The sequence below is a fragment of the Manacus vitellinus genome, unplaced genomic scaffold (assembly GCF_001715985.3).
Source record: "Manacus vitellinus isolate BGI_N305 unplaced genomic scaffold, ASM171598v3 scaffold_87_pilon, whole genome shotgun sequence".
NCBI lineage: Eukaryota > Metazoa > Chordata > Aves > Passeriformes > Pipridae > Manacus > Manacus vitellinus.
The window spans coordinates 598,861-610,324 of record NW_021940854.1 but is presented as its reverse complement, the minus strand read 5'-3'; the positions used below and the strand labels follow the sequence as shown (position 1 = coordinate 610,324).

At 58.2% G+C, this 11,464-nt stretch overlaps 1 protein-coding gene across 1 annotated transcript in view; it reads left to right on the top strand.

Annotated features, from left to right (window-relative positions):
- TACC1 (transforming acidic coiled-coil containing protein 1) overlaps nucleotides 1–11,464 on the top strand; it is a 26,035-nt gene that overhangs the window by 12,240 nt on the left and 2,331 nt on the right. The window contains exons 3-13 of the mRNA XM_029964981.1: nucleotides 2,175–3,189; nucleotides 4,217–4,252; nucleotides 5,874–5,934; nucleotides 6,138–6,336; nucleotides 7,735–7,790; nucleotides 9,317–9,439; nucleotides 9,610–9,686; nucleotides 10,118–10,161; nucleotides 10,262–10,422; nucleotides 10,658–10,764; nucleotides 11,336–11,456. Of these exons, the coding sequence (XP_029820841.1) occupies nucleotides 2,175–3,189; nucleotides 4,217–4,252; nucleotides 5,874–5,934; nucleotides 6,138–6,336; nucleotides 7,735–7,790; nucleotides 9,317–9,439; nucleotides 9,610–9,686; nucleotides 10,118–10,161; nucleotides 10,262–10,422; nucleotides 10,658–10,764; nucleotides 11,336–11,456 (2,000 nt within the window). The remainder of the gene's footprint in view (nucleotides 1–2,174; nucleotides 3,190–4,216; nucleotides 4,253–5,873; nucleotides 5,935–6,137; nucleotides 6,337–7,734; nucleotides 7,791–9,316; nucleotides 9,440–9,609; nucleotides 9,687–10,117; nucleotides 10,162–10,261; nucleotides 10,423–10,657; nucleotides 10,765–11,335; nucleotides 11,457–11,464) is intronic.

Here is an 11,464-nt window from a genome sequence, read left to right as displayed (position 1 = left end):
GGAGGAGCAGGGAGAGCCACAGGCAGCGTGCTGGGGCTGGGGAGGGCTCTGTGTGGGACGGTGCTGCACTGAGGTATCGCTGTGCTCGTCCCCAGCACTGCCAGGCAGGGGCTGGAGCGCAGAGCTCTGCTCTTCCCAAGCCCCCCAAGGCCCTTCAGGTCACCAGGCTCTGCATCCTGTGTAATTGTTCCCGCAGGAACCTGCGCTCCCATCGTGCTGCGTTGAAGGCAGAGGAAATGCAGAGGGGGAGGAATGGAGGGAAATGGAGGAAAAACTCCCCCGAGCTCGCAGGAGGGATGTTTCTGCTGCAAAAGATTTCCAAAATCATAGGCAAGCACCTGAGCTGCTCTTCGCCCACACCTCCCAGTGTATCCCAGTTCCTCAGCTCCCGGACTGGCTGAGTGGATGGGCTGTTCTGTGGGAGGGGATGGAGCAGCCGAGCTCTCTCAGGTGCAGAAAACAGGGAATCACGAAACTGGAAAACCTGGGTGGGTGGTTCTTCTGATTTTGATGACAAAATGGTCGTTCTGAGCAATGGCCACATGTGCCATCGCTCCTTCCCTCCCCGCCCTGCAGACACCACAGCACAGGGAGGTGCTTTGCGTGCCGACTGCTTGTTATTCAAGAAGTAATTACTCATTGCTTGGGTTAGAAACCAGGATGGGCTCATGTCTGTGAGAACGGCGGCTGCCAAACCTTCCGCTGGGAACGCAAAATGCACTTAAAAGGTCCTTTTGCCCCGACTTTGAAGCCTGTTCTTCTGTTCAGGGCTGTCTCAGGGAGGCTTCAAACATCTGAGCAACACAGCAAGTGTAATGGAGTTTTCTTTGGGGTCTGTTAAGAAAGTTTTCCTGGTTCCTAATGATGGGAAGGCCTGGCAGGCGCTGCCTTGGACTGGCTGCACTCCAAGTACTCATCCACTGGATTTGTGTTTACTGATGCGTTTTCTGGGGCATCAAGGCAACATCTACTTGGAGGGAGCTCTTTTTGCAGTCAGAGGGAGCGTTTTTGCAGTCTCAGGGAGCACACAGACCCTCATGATTCATTTCCATGGCTTTTAGCATCCTGGGGATCAATTATGCAAACCACGAGCCATCAGCTGAGTCAGGATCGTTGGCTCCATGTCCCGGGTTAGCCTCAGGACCAGATATTTGCCTGATGCACTCTTCCTCTGCCAGGCTGTGACTCTGTCACCAGCAAACACGAGCTGGTTGCAAATGCCTGGTGATAGGAAAAGCCTTTCCCAGGGGATGAGCTCAGGGCTGGGGGTCGGCATTCCCTGGCACAAGCTCTCCATTATCCAGGCTGCTCTTCACAGCCAGGTTTTCAAACCAGTTTGGTCCTTGGGTGAGCACTGGTTCCATCCTGCCCTTGGAGGGTTCAGCTGGACTGTGCCTCCCCAGAAAGGTGCCTGTGAGAGCTGTGGGTCCTACACGCTCCCTGATGGGTGCTGGGCACCCCATTCTGCCTCATCACAGGAGCCTGGGCAATGGTCCCTGGCTGGGGTGCAGGGGAAGAGGTACAGGTGAGCTGGGCAGAGCCTTGGCACACCAGCACCACCATCCTGGCTCTGGGAGCTCAGTGGGTGCAGCTTTCAGGATGCCTCAGTAGATAAAGGATCTCTCCCCCATCCCTTGATAGCAAAGAAAAGATTAAACAGTAAAAGGATTGAGGGGAAGGGATCAGAGTAATAGTGATTAAGTCATGGATCAGGATTTGTGATTAGGAGATGCTGACAGCAGTGTGGAGAGCCTGCTGTGACTGCAGCAGGATTTCTGCAGGTGAAGTCAGTTTGCATCTGGCAGCTTCCCCCTGCCTGGTGCACACCCAACTCTGCAGCCCCAGTACCAGGGGGGTGACCCCCAAATCCCCCCTGCAGCCCATTTCTGCTTCTTCTTGAGCACACCATTCCATTCCCCTTCTCCCTGGGGCCTGCTTATTCACATTTCATGGTGCTCTCTCATGTTGTGCTTCCCTAAACACTCCTTGCTAATTTTTAACTCTCTGCTCAGGTGAGAAGTGACTCTGTCATCTGGCAGGAGGGAAACTGAGTTTTGAGTCAGTGGATTCTCCACAAAATCCGAACCTGGAGCAGCTGTGAGGAGGGGACAGAAACCCTCCTGCAAGGGGGTGCACTGCAGGTCGAGGTTTAACCATCTCCTTTTATTTTTCAGAGCCAGGTGACCATGGTGACCTGCTGGTAGGGGAAGCCTGCCTGGACAGCTCTCCTGTGAAGCACCCCAAAGATGAGGCTCAACCGGAGACCGGAGCCCCCAAAGCCAGCTCAGATGCTGAAGGGGACACTGACCCCAACAACTCATCCCTGACACAGCCTCTGGCCGGGCAGGGCTGCAGGGCCAACTCTGTGCCCACTGCAGAGCCAGCCCTGGTGCCCCATGCGGGCACAGCCCCCGGGGAGTGGGTCATGTCAGGAGGGGACGTGGCAGACACTGGCACGGGGCTGGTGGAGCTGAGGGCTGATGCCCTGGCCCAGGACCAGCTTGGGAAAGGGAAAACGCCTTCGCTGGGGAGGAAAACAGAAGGAGCCACAGAGGAGCCCCCGATGCCCCAAACATCCCACCAGCTTGAGCCTGAGCAGTGCGACAGGAGCGTGAACCCCGCTGGGGCAGGGAACTGCCAGCTGCAGAGCTCTCCCCTGGCAGCCCCATGCCATCTCCCCCATCCCAGAGAGCTGGGGGGGGACCCAGCCCCAGAGCCCACAGGGCAGGTCCCAAACCCTGAGGCTGGTTTTACGGAGGTGGGAGAGAGCACAGAGGCCAGGAGAGCTTCACCCAGGAGGGGCAGCAGGATCCCGGCCAGCAAGCTGACACCAAAGAGACACCGAGAGTCCCCCAAGAAACCAGCTGAGGATGCAGAGAGGGGTCCCACGGAGCCACCACCACCCAGGGACTCCCCCCAGCTGGGTCCTGGTCACAACTCCCTCAGTGGCAGCTCAGCACTGCAAAACTTACCAGCTCCCCCCAAGGGCTCTTACCAGTTTGACCCCGATAACTTTGACTCTGTGGATCCATTCAAGCCCACCAAGACACTCGCCAGCACTGCCCCCGACTCCTGCTCCGCTGCAGATAACAGCCTCAATGAAATCCTCGAGTCTCAGACGCTGGAGGCGCAGGACGATCCCCTGAAAGGCAGAGACTCCCCCAAGAAGCCCAAGTCACGCCTGATAACGTGAGTGCTGGTGTGCATGGAGCCGGTGCTGCGGCCCCCTGAGCAGGCAGAGCCGTGGTGATGGTGCTGGTGCTGGTGGTGATGGTGCTGGTGCTGGTGGTGATGGTGCTGGTGCTGGTGGTGGTTCTGCTCCGGTGCCTTCTGAGCAAGCCCAAAATCCCACCGTGCCCCTCAGGTTCTGCTGCTGCCCCTGTTTAATCCGCCCCTTGTCCTGGCGGAGGGACAGGTCCCCTCTCCCTGTTGTGAGGAGAGGGACAAGTGTCCTGCAGGGGTGCCAGTGTCCTGAGCCCCGGGCAGAGTGGGGAAGGCTGGATTGGGACCTGCTTGCAGGATCACCTCTTTGGAAACCCCTCGGGAGTCCAGCTGGTGGGTGCATGTGTGGTGTCAGAGGAAACCTGCAGTGGAGGCTGGAGCCGGTGGGTTTGCCGGCTCACAGGAGCTGCTGGACATGGGTGTGTCATTGGTCAGGTGTTGCTGGGACACTGTGTGAGCTGCCACTGGATTTCTGTGTTATTTCAGGGGAAGAAAACAGGTTGGACAGGCAGACCGTTACCCTGCCGTCCGATTCTCCGGTGGGAAAACTAGAGAGTGGGTTTTTACAGAGAGAGAGAAAACCTTGCAGGCAGAAATCAGGCTGTGTTGGATGTTTTTGTCCTGGAAATACTTTGCAGAGAGTGGATACAAATTTTCTGAGAGCTGGTGTTCCCACGTGTGGCTGCGGGCGAGCAGAGCTGACGGAGAGGGGAAGCAGCAGGGAATTCTCTGCTCCCTCTCCATCCCTTTGGAGCAGTGTGGGCAGCTCTGGGTGCTCAGTGCCCTGGCAGTGAGGTCTGTGGTTGGATCTCACCCCACTGCTGTGGAGAGCAAATGCAGGATCAGAGCATCCCGTGTGTGTGTGCCTTCCCAAAGACTGAGCTGGGCAGCTCACTGTGCTTCTCCAGAGCAGAGTTAACATCCAGGTCTTTTCACACGCTCTTCTTCTCTCCATCTGTCCGTCTCTCTCCCTGTCCGTGCTTTGGTGCGTCAGGACTACTGAGCAAGTGAAATTTCTCTGTTTTCTGTTGTAAGTACTCTCTCCTGTATTCCTCTTCTTTTCCTTTGCTGTTCTTGTCCCCTCCCTGGGTGTGTGCTGGCCCAGTTGTCTCCATGGCATGCCGGCTCCTCCTGCCCTTTGACTTGTGCTCTCTGCTGTCTGGTTTGTGTCCCGCACCCCTCGGCCGGGTCCCCGGGGCAGCTTAGCCTGGCAAGTGCCTGGGAGTGAGGGAGGAGAGGAGAGCTGAGCTGAGCTGAGCCGCACCGGGGGCCTGTGCTTGCCCTCACAGCATGCACCTTGCAGCATCTTTTGGTGGTGGACAAGTGCTCACAACCTTCAGCTGATGGAGGGGGAGCAGGTTTGTGTGCAATCCAGAGCTGTCGTCTTGGTGCTGGGGGGGAACTCAAAGCAGGTGATGTGATAACCGTGGTGCAGGAGAGGGCACAGGGCAGAGCGAGTTTGGCTGCTTGCAGCAGGGCACGAGGGAGGAGAGCAGCCCAGGTGATTCCTCGGTGAGAGCCAGGAGTGCATGGCAGCGTGCAGAGGAACCTCGTGGGCCGTGCCACGCCGTCGCTGTGCTCTGCTGCGCTTGTGTGCGAGGGGGAGGCTGGAGAGTGCAGTGGGTGGGGGCCACTCCCTAAACCTGGGAACAGCTCAAGCCTCTGACCATGTCCCCACGATGGGGAGCGCAGTGTCTGGGGCCAGGATCCCTCCCCGGGTCCCTGCAGGGGCTGTCACAGGAGCTGTTCCAGCTCAGCGAGTGGCTCCCGGGTGGTCAAACGTGGCCACGAGCCTGGGAGATCACTGAGTGTGCACTGAGAGGGGATGAGATGCAGGAGGAGAGCTTGTGTTCTGCCACCCACATTCCCTCTGGGACTGTCCCTCCGCTGCCTGGTGCTGCTCAAGGTGCTGATGCCCGGTGTGTTGGGATGCAGCTCTGCCTGGAGTCCTGCGCAGGCGGCCTCCGGATGGGTGTCTTGAGGAATGTGGGATGAAGTTCCAGGGAAAGCTTCCTCGCTGGAGGGCAAGGGGACCACCTGCAAGACCCACCTGGGCTAAACTTCCCACCCACAAGGCCCTTCTCCATGGGACAGTGTTTGCTCCAGGTGGAGTGTTCATTCGAGGCACGGTGCATTGCCCCGGTGCTCTCCCACCCTCTGCCCCGGCTGCATGGGTCTGACTCACTTGGGAGACGTGTGGATGCCGTGGAGAAGTCCCAGACAAACCTCCAGCTGCAGGGACAGCCTGGAAATGGTTCTTCCTGCAGAAAATCAACACCCACTGAGGCCTCAGGTGCCGTTGCACTGGATGCACGGGGCGAGGGTGCAGCGAGGGAAATCCTTCTCCTCGGCAGTCGCCTCTCTCGCCGCCGGCCCCTCGGGGTCCTTGCTCCGCTCCTTACCTTCCTCAGGAATAAACACCTCACAGACAAACCCAACCGCTCTGTAGTCGTGTCTTTTGTTTGCCTGTTCCTTCTGTTCCTTCCAGAACTTGCTCTGCCTCGGTGTTCCCGGGTGAGTGGGGTGCTGGCACGCGGCGGGTGCAACGCTGGGGCTGGGGCTGCCTCCCCCTGCTTGGGCTGTCCCGCACACGCCCCCGCCTGCCCCAAACCCCCCCAGCCCCCCTCAGCCGCTGCTTCTCTCCCCCACAGGAGCGGCTGCAAGGTGAAGCAGTACGAGGCAAAGCCCCTGGTCCTGGATGCCAGCGCTCAGGTACGTGGGGTCCCGGCCCCGGAGCTGCATCTTCTCCATGGGCAGGTCCTGGTGGGAAGGGAGGGAGGAGGGCTGGTGGGGAGCAGCTTGTTGGTGGATTTTAAACCTTCCATGCTTCCCATGGAGTATCCAGCAGCTCCTCTTGTGGCCTGATCCCCCTGGATTCGCCCAGTCCTGCTTAACTGCGCACCTTGATCATGCAGGAGGAAGGAGTGTTGATCTCAGAAATCCCAGATGTTGCAAATAGGGATGGACGTGCCACTGATGAGGAGAAGCTGGCCTCCACCACCTCCGTGCAGAAACTGGCTGGGCTGGACAAGAAGGCTGAGCCAGAAGATGACCTGGAGTACTTTGAGTGCTCGAATGTCCCTGTGCCCGCGGCGAAGCAGAGACCGGAGGCAGGTAAGGAACAGCCCCTCTGGGAATGCACCCTGCCTGCCCCCAGGGAACCTGCCCTGTCCCCCAGGCTGCAGGATCCATGCTCAGAGCCTGTGCCAGGAGCAGAGCTGCCAGGACTCAGTGTCCTGGCACAGGAGCTGTGGTTGATGGAGATCTCAGTGATGTTACAGAGACCCCGCTATTGCTCCTGGAGGAATTCCACTGTCAGTCTCCCATGTAATTAGCCTCTCTGACCAAGCCATTACAAAATAATTAAAAGCCAGGCAACATGACATTTAATCAATAGCCAAGCCCTAGGTGCAAGCAGGAGAGATCCCCACAGGAGGTTTGCAACCCTCCCCTCTGCAGGGACCCATTAATCATTTCTCCTATGGCTGTGCTGCTCTGCCAGCTCCAGGGAGAGGAGAATGGTCCTTTGTCCTCAAGGGAGGAAAACCTGACAGCCAAGAGAGAGGCTGGGAGGGTTTATTTATTGCTGTTGATCTCAGAGGCCAGGCAGGTGCATGGGCTGGATGTTGGCTGCAGGGACAGGGTGGGAGCTGTGGATGCAGCCACTGGTCAGGGTACAGGGATAAATGGAGGGAAACAGTGGGAAATCTGCAGTCACCAGCATTTTGTTACCTCCTTCCTTTCTGAGCTGGGCTCTCGAAATACATTGTTCTCTGCCCAATACACGTCTGAACCATGTCTGCAGTTGTGTGAGTGAGGTCCATAAATTACCCCTCGTGCTGTGTGAGGCAGCACCATGGCAACAGGGCAGGGTGTCCCTCCTTCGGGGCAGGGTGTCCCACAGGACAGGGTGTCCCATGCATTGAGACAGGAGGAGATGTTCTTTATCTCCTCTCTGCTGCCAAGAACAGCAGGGGCCTTGTGGCAGCTCCTTTGGAGGGTGTTGGGACCAGCTGGCTTGGGCTGAGGCTTGTGCTGTTCAGAGTGGTCTGAGCAGCTGGTCCAGCCCAGGGATGCATCCTGCCCAAGTGCAGAATGTCTCGTGCATCTTCCCCCTCCTCAGCCACTGTGGTCTCAGGGAAGGACTGCCATGGGTGGCAGCCATGGGGACATGGGCACAGGCTGGACTGCCACCAGAGGGGAGTGTTGGTTTCCAGTCCAGAGAGTGCAGGAAGGTTGGCAGGGTGCAGGAGATGGCACTTGGGGACAGGGTTTAATGGTGACCTTGGCTGTGCTGGGGGAATGGTTGGAAAAGTCCTCAATGGTCTTAGAGGACTTTTCCAATGAGAACAATTCCATGCAAGGGCAGGAGCTGGGGGCAAAGAAGCCTTTGGGAGGGGAAGCTCAGGGGATGGAGAGGCTCAGGGGTTCCCTCCTGCCCCCTGGAAAATCTTCACGTGTCCGAGGGTCCTGTTTCCAAGTCAATAAAAGGTTGTGTTTCATTGTCTTTAGGCTTTGAAAAGGAGATCTGCAAGCAGATGGAAAAGGACGGGCCTGGTATCTTCCCTGTGAGTGCCTCTCGCTTCCTCCTCTCTGAAATGAGTTTCTTTGGGAGGTAAAATTCTTGACAAGCCCACGCAGGGACTCGATAAAAATAGCGGAGATTTCCTGGCAGGCCTGGAGGAGCCTGGCACAGGCTGATCCCTCCTGGGTGGGCGCTGGGGGTGGGAGGGAAGGAGGGAAGGAGGGGGTGATGCTGGGGATGGGTAGGGCTGGTGCAGAGCCAGGGATGTGCTGGGGAATGGCTGAAGGACAGGGAGGGGGCAGAGGAGACCATGGGGAGGGCACAAGCTGCTGGACACGGGCTGTGACTCACATGGAGAGTCCAGGGCTGGCTCTGATGGCCTGTCTGTGACAGTGCCTTCTCCATGGGATCCTCAACCACTGTGCTGGGGAAGGCAGCCAACAGCAGAGATGGGGGATTAATGAAGAAGCCCTGGCTTTGCAGCCCCCCTGACCCTGGCACCCCCACAGTGGCAGCTCTGTGCAGGGGCACCCCTGACATGCCCCAGGGAGCCCCAAGACTCCTCCACTGCTGGGGGACCCAGTGCCAGATTAGCTGTCCCTGGCCAAAGCTGCTCGAGGTGACAAGCAGATGACAATGAGATTAGCAACATCAGCAGAACCAGCTTCTCTGAGACAGATTTAACTGTGCTGAGCCCCACAAGGACATCAGGCAAAGTGAACCGTTTGTTCTGTGCCCTGGGCAGTGTGGTCAGGCCTCAGTCCCACAGGCAAACTGGTTCCCAAAGGCACCTGCAGGTGCTCAGGTGTGCACCTGCTTTTGGGAGATGCTGGGGGAGGTGACTGCCAAACCACACCAGGCTGAACCTCCTCAGTGTTGGGGTGCCTGGACCCCAAACTGCCCCCATGGGTGGTCCTGGGGGACTCCCACCACTGGCCATGGCTGCAGCAGGGCTGGGAGGGCCACGAGGGGCTGGGTGTGCTTGGATTGAGCAGCAGCCAAAGCACTGGGGAGGAGGGAAGGGGAGAAGTGCTCCAGTGCTCTGGTTTCCAAACCAGGAGGAGCAGGCTGCCTCCTTCCTCCGAGCACTTCTCTATTTATGGCCTGGCAGCCCGTTCCCAAGGAGATGAGTGCACTGACTGCAGGGCTGTCACTGGCTGGGTGATGAGAGCAGGAACAGGCGGTGGTGTCAGCCCAGCTTGGAGGAATGTTTCTGGAGACCTGTCAGGCTGCAGGACCCCCTGGGGAAGTGATGGGGCCGGAATCCAGGCAGGAATTGGTGCCTGGGCCACAGGGCTGAGCCTTCCCCCCAGTTTGGTCTCTGTGGCTGCAGCACTGGTGCTCAGGAGCTGGGCTCTGGGAGGGGAAAGCAGTGAATGATGTGGGTACAACCACCCCAGCCCCCGTAGGGGCACCCATAATGGCAACAGGCTCTGGGTTATCCATGTGTGCAGGAAGGGAAGTTCAGTGCCTGACCAGAGGCTGGTAAAATAGGGGAGAACACTCCAAACAGGGGAGGTGGGGTGAAAAGACACTTCCCGTGGCATCCCAGCTGGGTGATTCCCCCAGGACAATCCCGGGCTGTGCCCCACGGACAAGTGCCCCGGCGTGAGCAGGAGCGAGGGTCCCCTGGACGGCATCTGCCTCAGCGAGTCCGAGAAGACGGCCGTGCTCACGCTCATCAGGGAGGAGGTAACAGCCAGGGCCCCCTTCCCCGGGGCTGCCCCTCCCCAGACCCCAACCTGGCCACTGCCAGGGGGGGAGCAGGGGCAGCACCGCTCTGCCCTGGGGGGGTTCTGGTCCCCTGCGTGGGGAAATCCCCCCTAGCACATCCCAAGGGTCCCGTGTCTGCTGCCACCCAGATAATCACCAAGGAGATCGAGGCCAGCGAGTGGAAGAAGAAATACGAGGAGAGCCGGCAGGAAGTGCTGGAGATGAGGTAGGGGCCATCCCCTCCACGTGTGCCCCTGGCTCCGGGGCTCTGGGCATTCCCGGGCATTCCCGGCGGGGGGAGGCAGGGCGGGATGGGATGGGATGGGATGACACGGGATCAGCATCGCCAGGGTGGGATGTCTCGGGAGAGATGTTCTCTTTGTGCCGGTGCCGTGTGGAGCCTGCTCGTTCCTTTGTTGTGGGAATAAAAGCCCATTAGCTGTGCCAGCCCCGGTGGCAGCAGCAGAGGGGGGGTCTCAGCCTGGAGCAGCAGTGATGGGGTCACAGCCCCGACATCTGGGCCCTGTGGCCACGCTGCTGTGGGGCTGTGGTGGTGCTGGGGGCCCCCATGGGGCAGGTTGATGCCAGCAGAGCTGGAGGTGTGTGTCCACAAAAAACTGCAGCCTCTCACCTGCCTTTTTTCTTTCTTCCTTCCAGGAAAATCGTGGCTGAGTATGAGAAGACCATTGCCCAGATGATAGGTACTGTGCTGTCCCCTGGCCAGGGGTGTGGGGCAGGGAGTGGCTGCCACAGCCATCCCTGCACGGTCACTGTGTCCTTGTTGTTTGTTCTCCACCACAGAGGATGAGCAGAGGACCAACATGACATCTCAGAAGAATCTGCAGCAGCTGACGATGGAAAAGGACCAGGCTCTGGCAGACCTGAACTCGGTGGAGAGGTCCCTGTCGGATCTGTTCAGGAGATATGAAAATCTGAAGGGTGTCCTGGAAGGCTTTAAGAAGGTCCTTACCTTGGGTTCCCCTCTGTCCCTGCAGCCCTGGTCCCTGGACACAGGGTTGCCATAAAGCCACACTATATCTTGCCATGCTGCTGAGCTGGATAAGGGGCTCCAGCATAAGGCAGAAGCTGTTTCTATTTAAAGCCTTTATTTTTACACTCAGAACAGGATCTATCATCCCATCAGAGCAATGTCTCTGTGCCCAGTCCCAATGTAGATGGATGTACTTTCTTTTCCAGAATGAAGAAGCTCTGAAGAAATGTGCTCAAGATTATCTCACCCGGGTCAAGCAGGAAGAGCAGCGATATCAGGCCCTGAAAGTCCATGCAGAAGAAAAATTGGACAAGTAAGGTCATGCATGAGATTGCTGGGTGCTTCAGTACTTGTAGGGCAGCAGCTCCACTCACTTTTCAGAGGCTGGAAGGCAGGAGCTGAACGGTGTGAAAAGCTGCATTTTACAACCTCAGGCTCAAGTGACTCTTAAGGCAGCACAAATCCCTGAATGCGTTCTCTGATCTCCACTTATTTATTTTTTAATGGAGAATCTGAGGTTCACGGTCTATTTACAGTCACTTACCAAGTTCCCCTGTTTCAGAGAGCTCCTGTTTGTGGTGTGCAAAGAGGCCACACAGCCCCAGGGCTCAGCTGATGAGCAGGAGCTCACCAGCACATTGTAGCTCTGAGCCAAGTTGGTGAGGAACTGGTTTAGTTCCGCTCTGAGAGAGCAGAGTTTCCTACAGGAGCTTGGGGGAGCTGAATTAATCCAGTTTCATCCAGCTCCCACACGGGAAAGCCACCTCTGGTGCATCCGGGAGGACACGAGCAGGAGCAGGGCTCTGCTGATGCCCCAGGCTGTGCCGTGATGCTGCTGCCTGTGCCCAGAGCTGAGCAGCATCCCCCTCTCTCCCCCCCTGCAGAGCCAACGAGGAGATTGCCCAGGTGCGCACGAAGGCCAAGGCGGAGAGCGCGGCGCTGCACGCGGGGCTGCGCAAGGAGCAGATGAAGGTGGAGTCCCTGGAGAGAGCCCTCCAGCAGAAGGTAACACG